At 34.9% G+C, this 26,066-nt stretch overlaps 1 protein-coding gene and 1 non-coding gene across 2 annotated transcripts in view; both read right to left on the reverse strand.

Moving 5' to 3' along the window:
• The window catches only part of MYCBP2 (MYC binding protein 2), a 270,931-nt gene that overhangs the window by 68,716 nt on the left and 176,149 nt on the right, over positions 1 to 26,066 (reverse strand). Inside the window, 8 exon segments of the mRNA XM_036831466.1 lie at positions 464 to 596; positions 1,454 to 1,678; positions 13,117 to 13,257; positions 13,985 to 14,101; positions 15,102 to 15,199; positions 17,248 to 17,363; positions 20,638 to 20,693; positions 25,332 to 25,547. Coding sequence (XP_036687361.1) covers positions 464 to 596; positions 1,454 to 1,678; positions 13,117 to 13,257; positions 13,985 to 14,101; positions 15,102 to 15,199; positions 17,248 to 17,363; positions 20,638 to 20,693; positions 25,332 to 25,547 — 1,102 coding nt within the window.
• Positions 14,759 to 14,831, reverse strand: TRNAG-GCC. Its single transcript has one exon. It is a non-coding gene; the product is annotated as a tRNA-Gly (tRNA).

Consider the following 26,066-nt stretch of genomic DNA (forward strand, 5'->3'; position numbering starts at 1 on the left):
AACAAAATAGGAAACCCCCAGAAGAAGCTAAGCATATATTCAATGCTCCTTTCCTGAGACAGAATTCAATAGAATGAAATTGCCTGGGAGAAGTACTACAATCAGTGGTTTGAAAACTGAACTTCCATTTAGTGGTAGAAAGAGTAAAAGGTTTAGCCCCGAACTGGCACAGAAGAATTATCATTTAAATTCATATTAATGAAATAAAAAGCATGTTTTACAAAGACCAATTCATATGTTTCACATTTCCTTCTAATTCTCTTCTTTTATGTGTATTCATTTAGTACCTATGTATTTTACATAGGAATTTTAACAATTGCAAGATTTTTAAACCTTTAGTTTTGATTTTACTTAAAAAATAAACACACAGAAAAGCTCTTTACAACAAAAGAAATACAGTACACTTTAAACTTCTGCACTGCAAAGGTAAATCGGAATAAATCACAAATTTAAGCCAACTTGCCATCTTCATGTCGGAGGTACTGGTTTCCGCCTCTGTCTCTAGCTAAGGACCATGCCTCTCCTTCATCACTCTCACAGAACTCTACCATGCTGTTCTTATCCAGCTGCACCCATGTACCTTCAGAATTGGTTACCTAGTACATAACAAAAAGCATGATTGATTGGCTTGATTCTTTCCGGGCATTCAGGCTGAAAACCAGCAAAAAGTTTAAGTGAGTAATTATTCCAATAAATCTCTATCATCAAATTAGTTTCTGAAATTAAGACCACAGCCTGAGGTAAGACAGAAATCAATAAACAGTCTTGTAAAATAATGTTCACTGATGACTTCAGTAAAAACAATATTTTTTTAAGGCACAGAATAATCCCTTGATAATTTTAAATGCTACCCCAAAACACACGGCTCTTTGTTTGGCACCTGAAATGTCCTAACACAGCATACTCTCTACTATTTAGGGTGGTAGTGCCTAAAATGCAACTTGAAGATAACCCTGACACTGAGAAATAGCATGACACACTACATCTTTAAGCTCATCAGCTGAGGCAAATGCCACAGTTGACTAAAGAGTAATGTTATTTGCTCAGGACTTCAGTGACACCCATATATGGGAACGAAGAAATGAAACCCTTTGAATATAACACATCTCCAAACTGATTCATAGCAAATATTTCAAAGTGCTGTTCATCCATGACAGTACAGTACACATTTGCAATAATGAAAAGATATTTGCAGATACCGAACATTTATATATACAATACAAATCACTTTGTTATATAAATATTGTTTTCACAAGGATAATTATGAGAATAAAATTATTAAAAAAGAAGCACAGAAAAATTGCATTAGTATTTTCAATACAGGTAAAGATAAAGAACATTAACATTTAAAAACCTGGGATGGAAATGGCAACCTTTGGAAGAAAGAGATGCTTTGGTTGTATCATATTAAAAACGAATATCTTAGAAGTCATGAAGCTACAAGAATCCATACCTCTCCCACTGCTTTGACTTTGTTTCCCAGAACTAACATTCCAATTGGGATACCTCTAAGGTTAGGGCAGCTTCTGATGTTGTGACCGGAAGGTCCCGTCTTCACTACCTTGTACATGCCTGGCCCTCCTCGCAAGAACGGCATATCCTGCTCTTGCATTGTTGCTTCCTGTGGGCAGCAGGAGTTTATGTCTTTGAAAAAGTCATCAGTATTAGTTTTAGGTTCCTGAAAATTTGAATAGGAAAAAAAAGTAAACAAAATACAATCTATTATCACTTTCAACATCCTTCTTAATTGCTTTTACAGCAAGTCCGTAATGCATCAATTAAGAAAAAGAACACATATCCAAAGATAGCTCAAGTGTTGGTTAATACTACTATTAAAGAATCTTTCAGTTATTCAATTCTGAATAATATTTAAAATAGAGCTGAAGAGAAGAAAAGATAGCAGGAGAGGAACTGAACCTCTAGCTTCTGTCCACCATAATTTGAGAAACACAGTAGTACCTGATTTTACTTTTATCTTTTAGTGAAATATTTAACAGTAGGATAAACAAAAATAATTTACTATATGAACCACAACTGAATAATTTTGAATCATTATTACTGCCTGTCAGTATGGGTTAAAAAGTCTAAATCTCCATTTCCTTGTACTTTTGTTTATAATTATTAATAAATAGAGAAAATAGGTATGAAGATTCTGGAGACTTATTTATAAACAGAGATAACAATGATGAAAAAATGGGCATGAAATATAGCTACATGTTAATATTTACTAGTTATGAATGAAATAAGAATGCTTATAAGATTTTAACAACTCACACTTTCTTAATACAGTACAAATAAAAAGGCCTTGTTAGATTTGCTAGACCATTGTTAAACAGTGATAAATTAATGCTTTTAACAGAAAAAGATGATTATATTTTAGTAGAGAGGAGAGATTAACATTAAAGATGTGGTTTTATATAAATATAATACATTTGGATATAAAACAGTCACCTCTAAAATGAAAGAAAGGAACATACCCTAAACTTCCTGTTGAATCTGAATGCTCTGATGAAATTACTTCCTACGTGAATGCAATAAAGAGAAATAATAACCTTCCCGTTTTTGCTCTTTTTCCCAATTAAATGTAAAGGAAAGTTCTACACTGGAAATTCTTCTACTGTCATTATTACTTCTTTAAAACAGACTTAAACTGCATTTTTAAATACAGCAATATAGACTCTACAAATTGCTTTATTCAAATACAGTAAAAGATCATAATGGGACACTTACTCAAACATTTGGTTAAAATTAAATTAATATTTAGTTATGTTATAAATAGGATAAAAATGAAAAAACCCACTAACATATTATGCAAGATAAAATATTACTGAATAGCTCTACCCCTATGAGTAGTCTCATTCCAAAAGACATGTCCATTATATAGTGGAAAATTAAAAATAAAGTCGTAAGGTTAAAAAATGTGGATTCAAGAATTCTCCGTACCTGTGACTTTAATATATGATTGGTCAGAAAAAATTTTAAATCCATTATTAACCTTCACATAATATCTTGTAAATTTCATTGTGGTGATGAATAATCATCAATCTTTACTTATACAAATACGTACTATGGACGGTATTTATTTACAGTTACTATAATTACTGTACCATATTTGTCCAACATTCCTTATTTATATATTGGCAATTTAATGGAAATGAGAATTTTAAGTACTTGAAAAATTTAGATTTACAATCTAAAATAAAATATGCATTTTATATACCCATGCATGCATATTTGTAAATATTTATATATGTGTACAACTATAGGAATACAAAGAGAGCACTCAAAATAAAAATGGAGAGTAAGGTCTAAACTTTAAATTGTGCTATTTTACTCATGAGATTTTCAGTAAATATTTAAAAATGTCATTGTGAAAGATCAATTTTAGAAAACACATGATGCTATTTCATAGATGGAAGAGTCAAATTAGTCATATGTACAAATGATCTTTTAAAAATTACATGGCATGATGTAAAAACTAAACAAATATTCATAGATTTAGTGAAAAAACAATTTCACTGGTCTTTAATGATACATCTCGAGCATTTAATTAAGTTATAGCAATATTTCCAATTTGACCACTCAGGGTAACAGTGAGAGAAAAGTCTTGGCAAACACTAATAATAATTATAATAATTGCAAGTTATTCACTGAAAGGCAATATAAGAGAACTGTCCTAAAATATTTAATATTTTATTGATTAGTTAAAGAAACTATATAAATTAATAAATGTACAGCAAAGTCTATCCTTTTTCTTAACACTAAACAGTATAAAAAGAACTGATAGACCTAAAATCACAGAACTGTGTCTGTTATTCTCAAGAAATCCTAAAATGCATGTTTTATTCTATACAGAAATTTAAGACCTGGGCACCAGCATATGAAATTGATGAACTGCAATGTTAATTTTTGCTCCCTGCAATCCCACCCCAACATTCAAAAGACCACTGTGCAAGGCGAGGAAAAAAACAGAAGAGCCATAGGGTTGGAACTCTCCCACCTAAATAAGTAAGTTCTGAAAAAGCTAGACCTGTATATAATTGTTGGAGAAGCTAGTCATAAAGTTAAATATAGCAAATTTGAAGTCAAGTAAAAGTTTAACTTAAACTAGTAATACAGTCTTTGGCAGAAATAGAGGGGAAAGGTTTATGGGGAAACTCAATTGCAGAACTCTGTATAGATCGTTTTTGGTAAAAAGGAATTTTTTAAAATTAATCTTAAGTAAAGGCTTCAAAGATACAATGTAAAATTTGTTATACAAGCTGAAATACCTGAATAATGTATGACTGTTCCTTACAGTTAACTCACCTGGGGGAAAAAAGCTTTGGAAGTCCATGAAAATACGTCCAAATCCCTGACTCCTTGGCTAGCATTAAAGATATTCTGAGCAACAAAGTTTAAGAAAGAAAAATATCAACAAAGAAAGGGAACAGGATATCATCTGCAGAAGATGCTTTCACAGTAACAACAATGTTCTATACTCTAGCACCAGCACGGGAATGTTATTTCACTAAAGGGAAACTGAAGCCACCTGAGTAAACCACACAGCAAAGAAATTCCGATACATAAGTTTTTGTCAAAAGCTCTCCATGGATATAGTGTGTCATGCCATTTACTACAATTAAGAGCCAGACATTGATTTAAATCTTAAGACAGTCAGTGCAAGAAGGACACCTTCAAACTCCTTTAAATGATGACGCGTCTATTCCAGTACAAGTCAGATTTGTTTTATGGCAGAAAACAGTCTGCTGTTTTATAAAGAAACTGTGACTAACACAGATTGTATAGATAGAGCAACTATTATCATGAATAATAATGGCATGTAGTATATGTGAACTAGTTATCTCTGTTTAAAGTACAAAAAAAAAATCAAAAAGAAAAAAAAATCTAAGTCATTTTTAAATTTTGCTCTCTTCTATAAATGAGAAAAAAGTCGCTCGGAAATGTTACTGAAAGCTGTTAGCAAATTTGTTAAGAAAAGCATAGAGAAAAAACATACAATCTGAACTTTTATCAAAAGGCAGACCTAGTTTTCTCCATCTCAAAGTTTAGGAAATGCACAGAGCATTTAGGATCTCTAGAGTCTAAAAATATTTTGTTACAGAACAACCAATTCACAGCAACATGGTCCCAGAAAAATCAACATTTTCACAAAATGTTTTCATAAAAATTAAAATGATATACATTTACATAGACATATCATCCTATCAAACATATTTATTTGATCTGAAATTAAAATCCTTCCAGAAACCAGTAATTACACAATTTTACTGCTTATATAAATACCAAAAAAGAGGACATTCAAAATGTTAATGAAAGTTGTCATTATCCAAGACTTCAGCACAAAAGAAACAACACAATTCCCAACCAACTGTAAGCCATTTTAGATAACGAGAATTTATTTAATATTTTCCAGTTCTGTATTTTCCTCATGTATGTACATGTATGGACAGATGTAGATACAGACCCATATACATACATATATGCTAATATAGAAATATAAAACATATAAAAGCCAGGAAAAAAATGAGCTTCTATTAGTGTGCCTACAGATAAATGCAAAACAAAAGAAAAAAACAAAAAGCCAAAGCCCCCTTCACATTTAAAAATAGACAGCAGACAGGGCACTTTCTCTTTAGGTGAAGTGGAAACATGTTGCAAAGTATTTTGAAATACTGTTTTGGGGGGAAAAAGATGTCCTTACTGGTTCATCCATGTACGTAAGAATTTGTGGAGTATTTGCTCAATGGTTTTTCTCCTTTGCAGAGAATAGTGGTGCAAACCTTTTGACATAAAACAATATTAATATTTTTTAGCATAAATTTTTCTAGCATCAAAAGCAATGTGAAAAGCGTTGTAAAAAGCAATGCAGATGAGTTAGGAATAAAGAAGCAATGTGGTGACTGACAATTTTAAAGCTTGTATCTCTCTTTTATTTTTATTTTTTAAAAATTTTTGCTGCGCCATGCAACTTGTGGGATCTTAGTTCCCCAACCAGGGACTGAACCCGCACCCTCGACAGTGAAAGCGCGGAGTCCTAACCACTGGACTGCCAGGGAATTCCCTCTCCTATTTCAATGTGCAAACTCAAGTGTTTCCTCAGTCTGAGGACATGAGTTAACATATACAATGATACCTTAAAGTGATGTAACTGCTAACCATGGTAACAAATTGCCAATAAAATCAATTTTGTACATGTTAATTATATGTGGATTCAAATTTGACTCTTTTTTGCTTTTGTTCTGCATTTGTAGAAAATTCTTAGTCTACACTGGTTTACTATAAGATTATTTTTAAAATGTGTTATCCTAATAAAATTGCATTTATCAAGTATCAAAAAAGCACCAGATAGAAAGCTGGAGTTTAAAATGTACTTGCATAGTTTTCTTTCGAAAATTTAGGAAAGTTTAGTCTAAAGATATGAACATGCATGAAAATATTAATCTCTCCAAAGTCTCAATTTCTCACTATTAAAATATATAAATAAGCTTTCATATTGTATAATTTTATACAATAATATGAGCACCACTATATATGTATGTAAAAGTGTGTATATATATATACACACACACATATACAAATACACACATATCTACAATAATCGAAATCATTCTATTCTCAAAGACTATTGTGAAGGCAAAAAAGTTCTGTCAAGAAAATTAGAAACTGAAGCATGCTAAAAACCTAACTAAATTGATGAGCACCAAATTGCAACTCTAAGACAATAATCTTTCAAGGCGTAGAAGAGACCAAATAAGCGAATAATTTTCATGGAGAAATACATGACCAAACATGCCAAATGCTCACGCAAAAGAAAAAAAGAAAGCAAAAAAAAAAAAGATAGTAATTGTTTCATTGTGCTGGATGATCACAGAGTTAAAAATTGCCATTTTTAAAGTGAAAAAGATAAAATATCTCAGGGAAATTAATCACAGCATATATACAAACAATTATAGTGTTATTTTAATAGAGGCTTAAATTAAGGCTTAAATGGAATTTAAGCCTTAATTCCATTCTGTTTAGGAAACTTAAACATCAAGCTAAAGTATGAAATGAAGCTTTTGATAACCATCTAAGGACAGCATATTTACTAATGGTGTATTAAGTAAATACTTAGTATTTAGTAGGACTGAAAAACAGGCTATGCATACATATACACACAAATTTATTAACGAGACAAAATCAAGAAATTTGGGGTATATTAAAGCTGTGACTATCAGGCATCATTAGGTATCCTAAAAGAATGAAACTGACATAAAATGCAAGAAACATTTGCTAATTTTACCAATTACCCTGAGTAATGTTATAAGAGAGAATACCAAATGATATTTTTCCTTCATCTCTCCCCCAAATCTTCAGAGCCCCCAAATTCAGAAAAATCAACCTACTTTCTATACGTGAACACCAATCAGCCTAAGTAGGTAGAAAGTGGTTTGTATAATTGCACGGCGTGTTCGGAGACTCAAGTTGCTTCTGCAAGAATTTGGATAATATGGGCATTATAAAGATATCTTTGAATACTTCTAATGAGGTATCATCTACTTTCCTTGATATAAACTTTCTCTACCACTCAACCTCATTCACAATGTGAAAAGACCTCATTTTTGACAAAGAACCCAAAGAACTGGGCCTATAAGTTTCAGATCAGTAATATCTCCTATTTTAGAAGTAGACTTGCTTTCCAAAAAATTTAGGCTCTATTACAGGCAGTCAAATGTCTCCCACGTCATGTGCATAACTGATTTTCTCTCTCTTTTTAAACATATTTTCCCTGGTATCTGAAACATTCTATTGGCTTGCATTTGTAGTTTCCAAATCTTAAGAATTTTAATTTAAAATCAGCCTTCCCCAGGTAGGTATACCTTCAACATACATCACGATATTCATCCTCATTCAACCATTAAGGTTGTTAGTATTCATATTTATTTAATTGTGGAGTTCTAGCCAAAGTAATATGATTCTTATTGCTATATTTACTTTATCCTTTTATAACTATTTATCCTTATGGCTCCACTAGATTAAGGTAGACTAAAAATAAAAAAATGGGCTTTGGAATCACATCAACTGGAGTTCCAGAGCTAGCTCCACTACTTACTACTTACGATCTTGGGAGACTAGCTCTCTTCTGTCACTGGAAAAATGAGAATGATAAAAACTTAACATCAAAGGGGCACAATGAAAATTAAATGAGACAATTAAGGTATGGAGCATAAGAGGGTCAGAAATTATTTTAAGCAGTATGATCCTACCAAATGCCAAGAACTAAAATTTAGTATTTAACAAATGTTGAATGCCTACCACGAGCAAAATGTAATATTTAACACTCTGGAAGAAAAAATATAAGAAGGGATCCTAAATGAGTCCTAACCCTTGAGGAGCTTAACAGAAATAAGAGGTATATAAATACAAATGGGCTAAAGGCCAAAAAAAATCCAAACTAAACATTATGGGTAGCTGGAGAAAGACATCATAAGCCTTTTCCGCTTTTACAGACAAAGTGCTACCTGAGAAAGGAGAGAAAAAGCTAATTTCCCCAGTACTTATATGCTTTTTACCCTCAATTCTTGCTTCACCCGTATCAACTATTTTTTAGTTTCCATACATAGCATGCCTCCATAACTTTGGACATCTGACTCTCTAATGTGAAATTACTTTACTTTGTCCTGGCAATTTTTCTTTAAGATTTCCTCAAATGTCACCTCCTAAGTAAAGTCACTCTATAACTTACCACAATGCAACTTAATTATCTGAATATTGTATGTCTATCCCATTACATAGTGAGTACCCCAAGATCAAGAACTGCACTCTTACTTATTTTGTATCCCTCCCCTTTGCCTCTCCACCCAACACTTACTTCCCAGCTTAGTATCTGGTACATAATAAGGACTCAATAAATATATGCTGAGTGAACTATTAATGAATTGATAACTACAGCATTATTGGGATGTACAGGGATGAGAAACGTTGACAGAAATTTTTGAGCCTGGCCAATTAGGAAAATACTAGAAAAGTTAGAAAAAAAAAATGGAAGCAAAAGCATTTTAGACAAATGAAACAACATAAACAAAGACTCTAAGATGTAAAATTAAATAGTGTGTTCTAAAAGGGGCAACAAGTTCTAACAGACCGTGAGCACCTCACAAAAAAGGATCTGCACTCTTCATATTTATCCCTATTCTTCCCACTGATTTAAAAAATTTTTTTTGATTTAAAAATATTCTAAAAAAGACATAGTCATAATATGGATGTCTAATGCTATTTAATCTCTAAACTAGAGCATTACTAAAGTACTAAAACACAGTTAAAGTCATATTTGAACTAAGTTAGGATGTCATTATTTCTTAGTAAAGTAATGATGTTTAAATAGAACTACTGCTAGGTAGGCCAAAATTTAGCTCAAGTACTTATCTACAATGAAAATGATAGTTCTACCATATGAGTAAATAAACAAGACAGTGCAACAAAAATCATTTTAAAGCTAAATATGACTATTTATGGTAATCTTTTTAAAAAAAAATAGTTCATCAAATATTTAGTCAGTGTTTAATTTCCAATCCCTACCCCCATTCTCTCCAACAGTTTGTTTGAGTCAGGTTCCAAACAGGGTACACGCATTCATGTGAATACAAAATTGTTGTAACTAGAAAAGGCTGAAGAGGTTCATGTAAGGGCTGCTCAAGGCAACTTTTTGGTACTTTTGCATCTTTTTAAGTTAGTGGCATTACTCCTCGATAATTTCTAATTTTATTTCAAATCTCCTAGCTTTCTTTTTTTAATTGAGTAGTGTTTCACAATGGTTAGCCATAATTTATAGTTGATTTACTCACAAAAGAACTGAAGTATAAAAAGGGAGAATAGGTGGCAAGCATTTTTCTAGTAGTAAATGAAGTAAGAGATGCAAAGGGAAGAAGCAGCAAGATGCGTTTATTTAGCTCTATTAGTTCCTTGAGGAGATGAGATGGAATCATTATCCCCTCTATGCCCTATCATGCTCTGCCCTGTCGAGTAAGGTACTCATTAAAAACTTATTGACTGTATAAGAGGCCTGTCCTGGTCCTTAAAATCAAAACCTTGGAAAACTAGCCTGTTCTTGCCTATGCCAGGCTCTGACTCTGTGGGTCCTCATATAACACCCTCATTGAAGCAACTTTATACCAGACCTGTTTGAAGCCCTAGGCCAGTTGTCACACATCCCCTCTGTCCTCTTTGGTCACCACATAAAATATAAACCCTCCTTATGTCATCTACCTATTCTCTTTTTATACCAAAACTACTCTAGGCTTCTTCCTGATCCAACATCTAATTATTCCCATTTGTCCCATGACTTTATATTGTATCTAATGGGACTCTTCCTCCAATGGTAAACAAACTCTCCTTCAAACTTTGCAGGTCACAGTGTTGCCATCACTGGTACGTCTTCGTGTCAATGTGGATATCAATCAACTGCCTAGCCTTTTAGTTCTTAGACTTGGGCAGTTCCAATGACGTTTACTTCCAACATACTTCAGCTGCCCTCTCATGGCCACATTAATGAGCCATTTCATTCAATAAAATGCTCTAAGTATGAAATCAAATTCAAATATGCTATGTTATCACAAAAATTGCCTATCTCCTTCCAGCTCTTCAAGTATAGCGCACTCACTATATTGTTCTGTTTTATTAAGTCCTCCAAGTCCCTTGGACCGTCCATTTGTCCTTTCACATTTCTAACTTAGGCTGGATCCCACAGTTGGTGATCTCAATTGCTCTTTCCTCAGCATTTGAAATTCCCTTTTGTCCCTATTTTCCTGTCATAGCAGCCCAGGAAATTCCAGCCAATGCTATCATCTGTTTTCCTGGCTCCTTTAATGCTGGATAGTTAGGGCCATGGGAGAGGAAGGGTATCCAGAATGGATCTATCCAGTGGTCCCACTGGGTCCTTAGTGGCCCAATAATCCCCAAACAAGTAGTTTTTTTGTCAGATCCCGCTCCTATTTCTCTCAAACATTACTCCAAATCTTTATGGCATTTCTAAACTCTCTAGCTTAACTCAGTTGTTTCAATCTCAACTGATGACTTTTCTCCCTTCTATATGGAAATCACGGTCTCCTTCAACCTCTTCCCTTCCTCCCTCAACCCTAAAAACTTACCCACTGCCATACATACCCCCTCCTCCTTCACAGAAACAACTCTCCAATGTGCCCTCAATTCTATTTTCTCCTCCTCTTTCAGCCTTCAGATTTCTTATCTACATCTTTAATGTCTCCCTTTTCTACTGGCATCTTTCCTTTAATTTATAAGGATCTCAAGTCACTATCATCCTTAAAATAAAGGAACCAGAAAAACCTCAGCCTTCTTAATGATACCAGATACTCTGAGTTGCTTAACATTAAAAGAGAACTCATGCCATTCTTCAACATAAAGACAAGCTAGAAAATATCAAAAGCTACTTCATTTTACTTTCTATCTCCAATATTCTTCATCTAGATTTTTCAAATAAGTCAGTGATAATCTCCTCATTCACATACCAGTGAAAAGCCATCAACGAGTATTTGTACGGCTCACTCCATTTAGCGTTCCCTCTTACCTTTATTATGTCCTCTCTCTCTGACCTCAAGACTGTCTACTAAAAACTGTCTCTTGGCTAGAGTTTAAAAGCATCAAATAACAGAACACCAGTGGGCCAAAATAAAGCCATGGGATTCAGAACTTCAGCACACAGCACACTTCTTGCTCTTCCTTTCTACCTTTGTTTATTCTCTTGCTCTATCTGTGTGAATATCTTCCTCTTCCAAAACCATCTCCTCAAATGAGCAAACAAAGGAATTGGGAAGAAAATTTTGAAGTGGGGAAGGTAGTAAAGATAATATAATCTAATATAATGCCTTATTAGGGCCTTAAAATACACAAAACTCTAAATTGGTCAAAATTTTAAAAATGTGCTGTTAATGAAATAAACAAAATGGCTATTATAATTATCTCACTTAAAATATCATTTTCGTAATCCTGAAGAATATTTGGTTACCATAATGAGAGATGGGTTCAAACCATTTAAGGCCAACTTTCGAGCCACAGATGAAAAAAATCAAAAAATCAAAAAAGCAGTAGACCAACACTCTCCAAACTTTCTTTATCACCCATCTATTTGTAAAAAAGTATATAGATAGATATATCTCTCCCCACTGTACATTATAAAACATATACAAAGGAATAGAGAAAAGAATGAAATCAATAAATTTAAATAGAAGTTCTGTTATTTTCTTTCCCAAAGAATCATCTTGTATACACCCCTTTGGAGAACATTACTCTGAACTATTAAGGAGAAAAACAAACAATATATTAAATGACTTGATATAAAGAGCTAGTTTTATACACTGATTTTTAAGAAATTCAACTGTTTAAAATACTAAGGTTTTTTTAAAATAAAAATTTACCTGTTCTATTTATTAGCAGTGTCATAAGGAATACATTTGATGGAGATGAAAAAGAAAAAAATCATATATTTCTGTTTAAATTATAAAAAGAGCTGTGGGTTCCTATCATATTTAGTGATAGAACAAACTTTTGAACACTCTAAGTATTCTACTGCATCTGTCAAAGAGGCTCAGTGAATTCTCTCAGACACTAAGATTTAACTTCAACCAGAACACTACAGCACCACAAGTCTAAAAATCCACCTTATTTTAACACAGCAGTATCACATGCCAAGAGAGAAAAGATTCAAACTTAGACAACACAGAATTACAAAATGCCAACATACAAAAAATACATTATACATATTTCTGAAATGAATAGTAACACTGAATTCTTAAATTTTAGTTTGGAATTCAATCCAAACAGTATTGTGAATAAGAAAGGGAAAAAAAACCGTAACCGCTCTCGTTCCCTACCTCTGTGAAAGGAATTTAGCAGGCCTAGTTTTAATTTACTACCTCCTGCTTGTGATGGACCATAGTAAGTACTAAGGTCCTTAGCCTTGCCAAATTCCCTCTTTATTACACAGAAGCTCTCAGAATTCAAGCACTTAAAGTTATTTAGTTGTGGTTTACCTCAGAACTGAGAAGCCTTAATTAAAGAAAGCCCTGTAATGAGGACAGAGTATACCTAGAAAGCTTTCTAAAACCACCTTTCACTTACGTCAACAGGGACCAGAAGACTCTTCCCAAGATGCTGATTAAAAGAGAGGCACCAGGCTTCAGTGTAACCATTCATGTTAGGAACATACTTCTTTATCGTCTCATCGTTCAGCCTCAGCCACACACCATCATCATTGTGGATCTATGGAGTATAAGCAACAGAAACAAGCCACGCCCTCCTGTAACTCCTATGAGGGCAGCAAGGTGCGAAAGGCTACAAAGCAGGCAAATAATGCTGGACATGGAGATTAAGCATCTAGTTTTCTCTAGGTTTTGAGAGAACCTCTAAGGAAAAAACCAGCAAGGAATGCCAAGCAATATGATAATTCACATGGTGAGATTGTAAAAAACAATGTCACTCAGGAGTAAAAGCACACAAAAAAAATCACACTTTAAGATAAATATTTCAAACATAAAATCAGATGTTTCCCAAAAGAACTTCAGACTTCCTTCCCCTCAATTTAGATTTTCAGAATTGGAAGTTACTTGACTGTATTATTAGAAAAATGTACTGTCCAAAGTTAAGGCAATATAATAAACACGTTCAAAAACAAACCACATTTTAAAAATTCAAGAAAAACTGTACTCATTTTCATTGAATCCTTGTACAGGTTCTGACTACCATGTTAGCTGAACTCCTTTTATGCTAAAAATATAATTTTAGTTACTTTTTTTATTGATAAAGAAAAATGAATGCAATGTTTGAAACTCAATGAACAGAATTTTGAAATTCTGTGAAATGATTTCCCAAACACTACCCAAACTGCTTAAAACACATTCTAACAAACAATTTAGTAAACTTACATTGTGTAAACAATGCAAATACTTTCTGTCCAAAATTTATTACCAAGTGTTTCCTTACAAATTACCTCATCGATGAAAGTGATGGTTCCATTGACCTTCACTATGCCTATCTGCTCACTCTGAAGGGAAGGGTGGCTTCGGATACGGAGCCCTGCACTGTCCTTGGCCACAAATCTTCGAACCTGAGAAAGGCAAAGACAGACAGGTGAGACAGGGGAAATCACGGAACAGAGACCTTATAAGTAAGTGGTAAGAGAGAAAACTAAACAGACTTGAAAGTATAATTCTGAGAAAGTTTCCAAAATTATTTGTAGCTGGTTTCCCTGTGCAAATAACAGTGGTTAATTTATAAAAACAACAAGAGAAAACATTTATAAAAACATTTTTAAAAAATGTTGTTTTTTAAAATGTATAAAAATGTAAATTATTGAATAAAATAGAAAATTATTAATATATATTTATAATTTCTTCTCTAAACTTTGAAGACATATGATAAAAAAGAGAAAAGAGCCATTTTTTTCCTTTCAGGAAGGTATATAAATTCTACTATCCATGTTTCTTTTTTAATAAGTAGTTTACTAAAATTCCTATAGTGCTTACTCTTTAGATGTTAGGAAATAAATTTTTTCTTTTACCAGCACAGGATACTTTAACCTTGTCAACTTTATACACTTAATTTCAGTAGACATTTTGTGAATTGTAAACTTTATTTCCTTTTTTTTTTTTTTTTTAAAGGGTAGCTTTTATTTATTCATTTGGCTGCGCCAAGCCTTAGTTGCGGCACGCGGGATCTTTCGTTGCGGCACACGGGATCTTTAGTTGCAGCATGCAGGATCTAGTTCCCTGACCAGGGATCGAAACCGGACCCCCTGCATTGGCAGTGCGGAGTCTTAACCACTGGACCACCAGGGAAGTCCCAATTGTAAACTTTCAATAACAGAAAGTACACAAGGCCTATAAATTACTATAGCATTATACAAAGAAACCAAAAAGTACAGGTTCTACAATTGAGAAATGATTAGAATTATCATGAACTATTCTTCAAGTTCATTTAGGAATACTTAGAATTCGAATACTGAAATAAAGTAAAATATGAGGTGTTTGATGGCTACCTTGAAGCATCAATGAAGAAAATTAATAAATCTCAGACCAATTCATGTTCTGATTTCATTCTACCCTAACCTTATTTGGTTGAGGCTCAGTCTTTGGTTTGACCAGCTGAGTTCCTGGCGGTATCATCCCTTTTGGTGGGTCTTTTACTTTTACTTCTAGGCCAGCATCTGTAAGAAAAGGAAGGGAACTGTAACATTTGAGAACACAAGGGAGGGAGGACCCTTAAACCTAACTTAATATACACTCACAGGCTATTTTAAACAATTAAAACAAATATCTGAATTCTGTCCTTTTAAGGTGATTAATATTTAATAGCTAAGAGAGAAATATCTGAAAAATGACCTTAAGATTCCAAAGGGGTGTCTCAGGGGTTCACGGAAAAGAGGGGCTATAGAATATGTAAAATAATACTGAAAAATTCAAAATAATAAAAAAGAAACCCTCGTGTGATCAAACGTTATCTCATAACAACCAATCAGAACACTACTCATCATCTATACCAATCATCTCCTGAGTAACAGGCAGCACAGCATGGTGTCCAAGAGCTGGGCTTCTCATGTTAGACTTGGCTGTTCCCACATCTGCCACCAACTGTTTGACTCTCTGTGCCTCATTTTTTTAATCTATAAAATAGGGATGAGAATAGCACCTATCTCACTGAGACGCTGTGAGAATGAAATGATTTTTAAAATATATATAAAATATATTAGGTACGTATAAAAATTTTTAGATATATATTAAATGCTATTATCATCCTCCTTATTCTAATGTATTATTATCTGTCCTTGACTGCAGTCAAGCAAGATCCTAGTCTACTAACAGTTTGGTCACCTTTGGAGAAAGCTAAGTTAAGAAGGTGGGGAAGAAAATGAATGATTCTAAGTAAATAATGAATCTTTTTCTTCAGTGTCTTTCCAGAAAGCAAATATAAGTGGATTTTTCTTATCTACTTTGTATCAGTTTCCTTTACCCGCTATTAGCCAAGAAGAAACCATTCTTGACTATCTCCACTTTTGAACTGCTGTAATTTGTGCCCCTTGCACGTCACTACTTATATTCTACTTCATGTGATTTTGTTTGCCTGTTTTATCTTGCAATCATCAGTAAGTTGTCAACACTTGCCAGGAACTCTCTTACCTAGAACAATGTTTTGCCCAGAACCAACGAAAGTTTGCTGAACTAAAGGCTTTAAAGATATGCTGAAATAAAAGAGTGTAGCAAAGGCTGCCACTAAAGGTCTCTAGGATGGTATAGATGAATCTAATACATCTGATCCTATACTTACATTAATGTATATTCTATACATCTATGGTTACAACAATGTAAAGTACCTCTTTATCTTCACTGTAAAAACAAACTACTTAAAAGTTTCCCAAAGGGTATTTTGGTGGAATGTTAATCAGTATTACTTTTATCTCTAACCTGTCTCCTCTTCCCTACATGTAAGGGTCTCATGATAAGGATTAAACAAATTTAGAGAGGATTCTTAATTTCAAGATTTCTTTGAATCCCAAATATGATAATATGAATTGTATTAATGTCTAAGATGAGACCACAATATCTTGGGCTTTCTAAATCTGCCTGATCATAGGAACCCTTTTGCTTGAGGAGCGTTAGGAAAGACAGTGTCATAAGGAATTCATGTTGATAAACACTTTAATTAGAGCTTTGTTGTCCTACTGTTGTCCTATTATATGGATAGTTTAAAAATAAATAAAAGAGAAAGATTAATGCCCAAAGGAAAAGCAATATATTTTTCAAAGTTAGTGGTAGGTAAACAAAACTTCATCCTTTCGGCAAGTATTTATCGAGCAGCCATCATGCGCCAGGCACTGGGCCAGACTGGGAGATCCAAAGATGAAAGGGGCGTCTGCTCACAGCCAGGAAGGGAAGACAGACATACCACGGGGTAGGGAGGCGAGGCATGCCCACGGCTACAGTGCAGCGTGGAGGAGATCGAACCGGACCAGCCACATCAGGGAACGCAGGGAAGGAATCATGAGGGCTACAGCGACCCATAAATTATTACAACATTTTAAGACCTTAAGAACGCACGAATTGAGTACTCATTATAAAGGAGGGTATGAAGCCCCCCTAAAAGTTATGAAATCTGTCCATGTCTGTGATACATGTTAAAGGGCAAACTAGAACAGAAAGAGGATTTTGATTCTAGTTGTTTGCACTAAGCAACTCACAACTTAAAAAAAAAAAATACCTATTTCAATGCCATCGATTGTAACATGAATGGTGTAGAGTCCAATAGCCCCCGGAGTCCAATTTGCACAGTAAGTGCCATCGTTATTGACACGAATCAGCATATTCTCACTGGGTCTGAAAGGAAATAAGATGAGTACTGCAACATTTACTTTTGGTTAAACAGGTGACATCATCATTAACATGTATCAGCAAACATAAAATTTCTGATTGTATTATCACAATGAATAGCAATCCTACTGTCATAGTATGTTTTCCTACTCTCCATGATTGAATTTACTTTTTCCTCCTCACCTCAAACCTCTAGCACCACTCTTCCTCACTCTCAGCTGATCATGACCTCATCACTTTCTTCAGTGAAAAACAGAAGCAATCAGATAAAACCTCAAAGTTGCAATCAGATTAAACCTATTTTCCTCTACCTCCTGTTACAATGGAAGGAGTGTCCTGGGTCTTGTCCAAAGCCAGCCCCTCCATTTGTGCTGTGAATCTCATTCGGTCAGCACTTCTGTGATGCAATTATCTTGCTCTCTCTCATTCATCGTCAATTTCTCCCACTTATACTGGATCATTTCTATTTCTATACAAACAAACTCAGAATCTTCCATCTTAAATACCTCCCCTTGATATTACAGCCTTCCCTAATATGGTCTTATATCTTTTTTTCCATTTACAGCAAAACTTATCTAAAGAATTACCTACAATCACTCTCCATTTCCTCATTTCCAATTCTCTTCCAAAGCTTATTATCCTCACTAGGCTTTTGCTCCCAACACTTCATTGCAATTGATTATGTCACAGTCACCAATGACCACCACGTCCCCAAATCCAATCATTGCTTCTTCGTCCTCAGCAATCTCTCAGTAGCATTTGATAACAACCGACAACTCCTCCTTTCTTGAAAAACCTTCTTTTTGCTTCTGCAACATTCTTCTGGTTTTTCTTGTACCTCACCGGCCATTCTTTCTCAGTGTTTTGTTGGCTCTCCCTTTTCTGAGCACCCTTTAACTTACGGAATGCCCCAGGATGTGGGTCTAGATCTTCTTTTTTCTTTCAGTGTCATCTCTCTAGTTGATCAGTCATCCATTCCTCAGTTTTAAATACCATATGTATAAAGATGACTCAAACATTTATTTCTCCCCTGAATTTCGAACTGGTATTTCCCGCTGCCCTGGAAATATCCCCACTTGCATAACTAAGAGGCATCTTGGCATCTCAATTTTAATATACCCAAAGAAAATTATTATTTCCTCCTCACCCCAGCACCCAGCAAAACAAAAAACTCTTGCTCATTTCTCAGACTTTTAGATCCTCATAAAAATCATGAAACCAGGGGTCAGTAACATTTTCTGTAACGGTATTTTAGTCTATTGTGCCAAGCAGTCTTTGTCACAACTTTTTAACTCTGTCACTGTAGTGTAAAAACAGCCACAGACGATACATAAGCTCATGAGCAAGGCTGGGTTCTAATATAACTTTACAAAAACATGCCTGGTTGGGTCTGCCGGCCAATCTTGGCAAACCCCTCTTCTGCTGGATAATCTATCCTGCTGCTGAAGCTGAAGGAACTTACGTTCACTCTTGGATCTTCTCTTTCCTTCACCTCCCATTTCATCGTAGCAGCAGGCTGTTGGCTTCACCTTCTAAGTGTATCCCAAATCCATCCACCCCCTCTTCATTTCCACCGCTAAGGCCCTTCCACCGCTAGTCCAAGCCACCTGAGAGTCTCTAACTCATCTCTCTATTCCCACTCTTGCTCCCCTGAAATTCATTCTCCAGAGAGCAGTCTCAATGATCTTTTTAAAACTATAAATCAGATTATATCACTCTCCTGCTAAAAGCCCTCCAAATAAATTTCTTACAAGAAAACTCAACCTTAACACAGCTTACCAGACCCTATGTAATATGGCCATCATCTGGTTCTCTGATCTCATCTTCCACCATTTTCTTTCCTGCTCACTATTCTCCAGCCCTGCTTTCTGTTCCTCAAAGACATCAAGCTCCATCTACCCCAGATTTTCTCTTCCTAGATTGAACTTCCCCAAATCTTTACACAACCAACTACCATCTAGCTCTCCACTCAAATAACGCCTCCTCAAACAGCCCTCCCCTGTCATCCAATACTTTGGTGACCTATCCCCTCCCCATCACTCTCTATCAAATACCCTTATTTATTATTACTATGTAGTTTACTTATTTATAGTTTGTTTCTCCACAGGAATGTATCTGCCATGAGAACCAGCACCTTCTCTATCTTGTTCATAGAAGTATCCCAGTGCCTTCCATACAGTAGGTGCCTAATAGTATTTGCTGAATTAATAAAGGCATTCACTTTGACAAGAGACTTTTAAAATTAAGTTTAAAATGCCCAATGCATAGAAAAACCTATTTACTGGCAAATAGCCAATTTGTTCTTATTTAACATGCTATAAACCTACAGAGTCCATATTTAGTTTACAAAAATCATGTGCTTCCGCTGAATGGACATTTTGTAACTAAAACTAAGCCAGAGACAAAATGCTACTTCCCTATTCCTAGACAAAGATACATTCTCAAAACTTCGCTATTTTGACAGAACACTTTCTAGATTGTGCATTAAAACTCTACTTTGCACACGTATCAGAGTAAAGTCATAGTAACCTGTTAATTTCTAATAAGTCATTGATACATGATAAATACAAGTACTTATGCTGTTTCAGATTCACTTCGGAGCTTTTTCTAAATTCTGTGGAGGTGGTCTGTCTAAAGTACAATCCATCTAATAAGTTTTTCCAAGCAACTGTTTTAAAAAGTACTTCTCCTAACAAGCAAATAAAATAGTAAGCCAAAAAATCTGTTTCAGAAAATCTGCTTCAATCTGGAGTTAAAAGAATTACCCAGGGGCTTAAAAATAAAAGACTTCATAACTGAAAATACAAATACAACATACACTGAAATCGCTCTGCCACTCATTAGGTGAAGGAGAGAGGGAAACAAAAAGAGAAAAAACAAACTAACCAATGCTTTACAAGCCAATTTATATACTTTTAGATACTAGTTATTTCTTTATTACCTTAGTATTATGTAACATATTGGCAGTACTACAGTTCAATATAAATACATTCTACCTGTGAATCTACACATTATAAAACCTGTCGTAAATCTCTACCAGGGGATATGGGGATATATGTATACATATAGCTGATTCACTTTGTTATACAGCAGAAATTAACACAACATTGTAAAGCAATTATACTCTAATAAGGATGTTAAAAAAAAAAATCTCTACCAGGAATTTTTAAATCCTATAAAATATTTACTTATAGAAAATAAAGTTGGAATGCAGGGTGATCTTAGTTATAAGCAGTTGACAACACATGTTTTGGCTACGCTTTGAGAAAATGATCCTCACCTCTTAGGAGTCGGTGATGCAAAACGCAGTTCTTCAAATGAGTAATTTTCATAAACCTTTAAGAAAGAGATGAGCAAGAATCACAAAATCATTAGAAACATTGTTAACTACCACACTGATAGAACATTCAATAAATGGTGCTGAGACAACTGGTTATCCATACAGGAGAAAAAGAAAAAACTCAATTACCTACATCACACCATTTACAAAAATAAATTCTAGGTGTGTTAAAGACCTAGATGTAACAAATAAAACATCAACAAATTCAGAAGAAAAAAAAAAGATAATATGTTTTGAGCACATTAAAATTTTAAATTTCTCCAAAACAATGACACTATAAAGAAATGGCAAAGTTAAACCTTCACCTGGAAGAAGGGGATTCATAATTCATTTAACCTTAACGGCATATGAATCCATAATATATACAGAACAAATCAATACAAAAGACAGAAACAACACACAAGAAAAGTGAGTAAAGGCAAGTCACTGAAGAGGGAAATCTGAAAGGCCAATAAACATTTGAAACATTTGAAACATTATTCAACTAGACTGGGGATCAAGAAAATGTAAATTAAAACAACAAGATGACCCTATCACAGTCATCAAGTTGTGTTGGTAAGAACCAAATGCTGGTGAGAACATGAAGTACCTAGCGTTTTGATACATTGCTCATGGGCATATAAATTTTGGCAATATTTAATATAGCTGAAGACAGGTATGTCCTACTATCCAGCAGTTCCACTTCTAGATATATATCTTAGAAAAACTCTTGCTCATGTACAAAAGGGGATATATACGAGGATGTTTATTTCAATGTAATTTATAGTGAAAAAAACTAGAAACAACCTAAATGCCCATCAGTAGGGGAATGAACAAATTATGGAACAGTAATACACTGGAATACTTCAAAGCAGATAAATTGAATGCACTACAGCTACATGACTAAACCTTAAAAACAATGTTGGACAAACACTGGCAAAGTGATAGGTGCATATGATACCATTTTTATAAACTTCTGAAAAATACACAAAATTCTAAATACTATATTCCTTATAGATTAATTTGTACTCAGTAAAATACAAAAAATGTATCTGGGGAAGAAGAACCATTAATTACCTTCAGGACAGTGGTTACCTCTAGGGAAGGGACAGGAATGGGTCCAGGGAGAAGGGTTTACAGAGGGCTGCAATTGTACTGTTAACAATCTGTTTCTTAACAGAAATAACAAAAAGATCTGAAAAAGTTTGGTGAAATGTAAAGATAAAAATGGGTTGTAGGTACATGAAACTTGTCACATTATTTCCAATATTTTTATATTTCTGCAGCAATTCCAAATTAACCTTTCAAGGTTCAGGTAAAGTTCTCCAATTGCTCATTCATTTCTAACTACTACTATACTTACAGCAAAGAGAAGCACACCCACACCACTCACAAGCCCCCTTCCTTCGCCCCACCCTCGCTATTTTCATGAAAGTGATTTCTAGAAATGACCTAGCTTCTGTCACCTACTAAAAAGTTACAAATGAGGAAAATGCAATTTAAGGGTAAGCCTAACAAGATTACAAAGGTGTTAACAGCAGGAAAACGCAAGTTTCCAGATTCACAGTACAATGGGTTTTCTACTCCACCAATGTCCCTCAAATACATATTATTCTATTTAATAATGAAAGAATAGATCATATCTCACTTTTACATCCTCCACCAAATTTAGTTCACTACTGGGTAGCACACGGTATCTGTGAATGGTTGATATAAGAGAATCCCCTTTCCTGGAATGTGAATTAATATGTCAAAGAGAGGGTTTGGGAATGGTATTCTGTAACTGCCTTAACCTGGGCCTCTCAGAACATTCCTGAAATACTGAATTCAGTTCTGGTAACTAGATTTTCAAAAGAAATTATACAAACTTAAGTATGTTCATAGGAAACTAAAAGAATAATTAGGGAGGTAGGGAGTCCAGAAACTAAATCTCTTAAAAAAAAGAGAATGAATGAAATGAATGAGAATATTTAGCTTCAAATTCTTTAATCGTGGACAACTCATCCAAAACTCTAGCTTTTTCAGTCCCTTTATTTCTTCAACCTCAATAATCTCAACTTCAACTTTGTTTCAGCCACTCGTACCAAAAGTCACAGACCTGTGATGTTACTCAGAACTGTTCAATCTCTGATATCAAAATAAAATGGCCTGCTCCTTTCTCTGCCTCCATAACTTCACTTCCTCTTCATCGACAAATTAATCAAATGACTATGCCTCTAAAGCTGCTCCTGCCAAGATCACTGATCACTGCTAGATCCTTTTCAAGACTTCACTCTGCAGCATAACATTGTTAACCCATCTTAAACAGCTTTCTGTGACTTTCAGGACGTGGCATAAGGTAGTTGGGGGAAGTAGGAAAATCAAATCTGGAACCATCGACTGTCATTGTGTGTCCTTGGGCAAGTTATTCAACCTCTCTGTGCTTCAGTTTCCACATGTGTAACATGGGAATAAGAAACAGTCATTCATAGGGTTGTTATGAGGATGAAATGAGTTGCCATATGCATCATGGTGGGAAAAGTGGCAAAGGTAAGAGCTGGTGTCCTAGTTTGTACTAGCCCTTTGGCTAGTATTCTTGCCAATGTTGTTGTTTCCATTTTCATTTCTTTCTTTTTTTTTTTAATATATCTATCTTGTAAATCAATATTTCTCAAAGTATAGCTTTTGAACCTGAATCATTCTGCATATTTGTTTTATACGTGAATTTTGGAACCTCTTTTCAGACCTACTGAATCTAAATCTTTGGATGGTAGGAAAATCTCCACTTTAAATAAGCGCTCCACGGGGTTTCCCTGGCGGCACAGTGGTTAAGAATCTGCCTGCCAATGCAGGGGACGTGGGTTCGAGCCCTGGTGTGGGAAGATCCCACATGCCGCGTAGCAACTAAGCCCGTGCACCACAACTACTGAGCCTGTGCTCTAGAGCCCACGAGTCACAACTACTGAGCCTGCGTGCCACTACTACTGAAGCTCACGTGCCTAGAGCCCATGCTCCGCAACAAGAGAAGCCACCACAATGAGAAGCCTGTGCACCGCGATGAAGAGTAGCCCCCGCTCGCCGCAACTAGAGAAAGCCTGCGCGCAGCAATGAAGACCCAACACAGCCATAAATAAATAAATAAATTTATTTTAAAAAGAAAAATAGGGGCTTCCCTGGTGGTGCAGTGGTTGAGAATCCGCCTGCCAATGCAGGGGACACGGGTTCGAGCCCTGGTCTGGGAGGATCCCACATGCCACGGAGCAACTGGGCCCGTGAGCCACAACTACTGAGCCTGCGCTCCACAACAAGAGAGGCCGCGACAGTGAGAGGCCCGCGCACCGCGATGAAGAGTGGCCCCCACTTGCCGCAACTAGAGAAAGCCCTCGCACAGAAACGAAGACCCAACACAGCCAAAAATAAATAAATAAATAAATAAATAAATTTATTTAAAAAAAAAATAAATAAAAATAAATAAATAAGAGCTCCAGATGATTCTGATGTGGACAAATGTTTGAGAATCACCAATATTGATGTTCCTCAGGACCCAGTCCTGGAACTTCCCTCTCCTCTCACCACGTTAGATAGAAATCATCTGTTTCCATAATTTCATGAGTAATACAAGTACTGATGATTCTCCAATTCTTTTCTTGAGGTAAGACTGTGATCACTTCAGGTTTGTAGTTCCAACTTCTTTTTATGTATCTTCACATGGATATTTCAGAGATATCTAAAACTCATCACATCAAAAGCTGAATCTGTTATCTTCCTCAGCCAAACTCTGCCCCTTCTCCAACATTATCAATCTCACTACTCAAGCTTGAAATGTGAACTCCATTTTTTATTTCCTACCTCCTTCTCTTTACCTCATACCCATTAGCCACTAAGTCTTATCTATCCTAAATATCTCTTGAATCTACCCTAATTGACAACTCACTAGTCCGAGGGATCAGTATATCTCACCAGATTAAGTCAACAGTCTCCTAAAGAGACTTAAACCAAACCATGTCTCTTCATTATCCTCCCAACTGCATTCTCCATATTCCACCATGATCTTTATAAAACACAAATGTAATCATGCCATTCCTCCAACTGAAAGCCTTCAATGGCTCACCACTGCTCTCTGAAAATAGCACAGTTCCTAACTTCTATTTCAAATAACAACCATCTTGATAATTTAGACTAACATTGCCTCTAAAGATAACTAAAAAAGCTGGACAAAAAAAATTTTTTTTTGAAATCTGTCTAAAGGCACCAAAGAGCTAAAAAGCCTAAAGAAGTAAGAAACCCAAAGAGATGAGCCTGGCATTTGGAAGAACCCAAAGTTAAAGGGGACCTAGGTAAACTCTGAATCCCTGAAGGGCTATGTCCTAGGAGTACTGGTAAATTGAAAACAGACAAGTACTTTTGCAGGAAATGAAATCCAGTTTCCAAACATCTCAATCTCTGACTGAATTAACTTGATCTACAACTGGAAACCTCTCTAGACTTCTGCCAAAAATGAATGAAAATCCTCTTTGTAGGAAAATAACATTATCCTTAAAAAAACATTGCAAGTTTGACATCTATCAACAACTCTCTAGACCTGTGATTTGTTTCTGAGTTTGAATCACTGAAATGTCTGTTAAATGAATGAACAGTGAAAAAATAAAATTTTTCTGATAAGTAAAATAAATTACCTTCATCATTGTTATGGCAATATATCGAGCCTCCTTCACAATCATTGGTTCATATGAAACATCCAGCTTTGGTGATGCCAGCCCACCAAAAGTCATGTCAGTATTAGAAGGTGCAGTTGTTACTGCAGGACTGCCAGGAATCCTTTGAGGTTTCTTTACCTGCTCTTGTTGTAAAGATGTTTTTTTCTGAGAAACAGGAACGGCTTTCACTTCCACCTAACCATGATATTATAAGAACCAAATGCTATTATTATATAATTGTCCATAACACAACAAAAGAAGCAATTTACACAATTATAAACTCACAATTCTATACATTTTATGTTACCACTCGTCCCTCTTGGGCATTCCTTTCAAAGATTATTTAACATTGCTAGAATGATCAAGATGGTTCCACCTCAATAGGGATCCTGAACACAGTGTAAAAGAGAGGCCTTGTTTTTGGGAATAAGTAATCATAAATATCAAAACACAAAACAAATACAAATGCCGCCATTAATAAAGTCCAGGAAAGGATAGTCAAACGAATCTACCTTCTTGCAGGAACTAACATTAAATTATTTTATCCGGTAATTCAGGTATAAATACTTGCCAGCAATCTTCACATATTTTAAAGCACTGATCTCAATTTTAGCTATACTGTTTTACAGAAGAAAAAGTACTCCATTGATAGGTATCTTAGAAATTAACAGCTAATAAAACAAATCTTATACCTAAAACTTAAAGATGTTTATT

Source organism: Balaenoptera musculus, chromosome 18 (genome assembly GCF_009873245.2).
Source record: "Balaenoptera musculus isolate JJ_BM4_2016_0621 chromosome 18, mBalMus1.pri.v3, whole genome shotgun sequence".
NCBI lineage: Eukaryota > Metazoa > Chordata > Mammalia > Artiodactyla > Balaenopteridae > Balaenoptera > Balaenoptera musculus.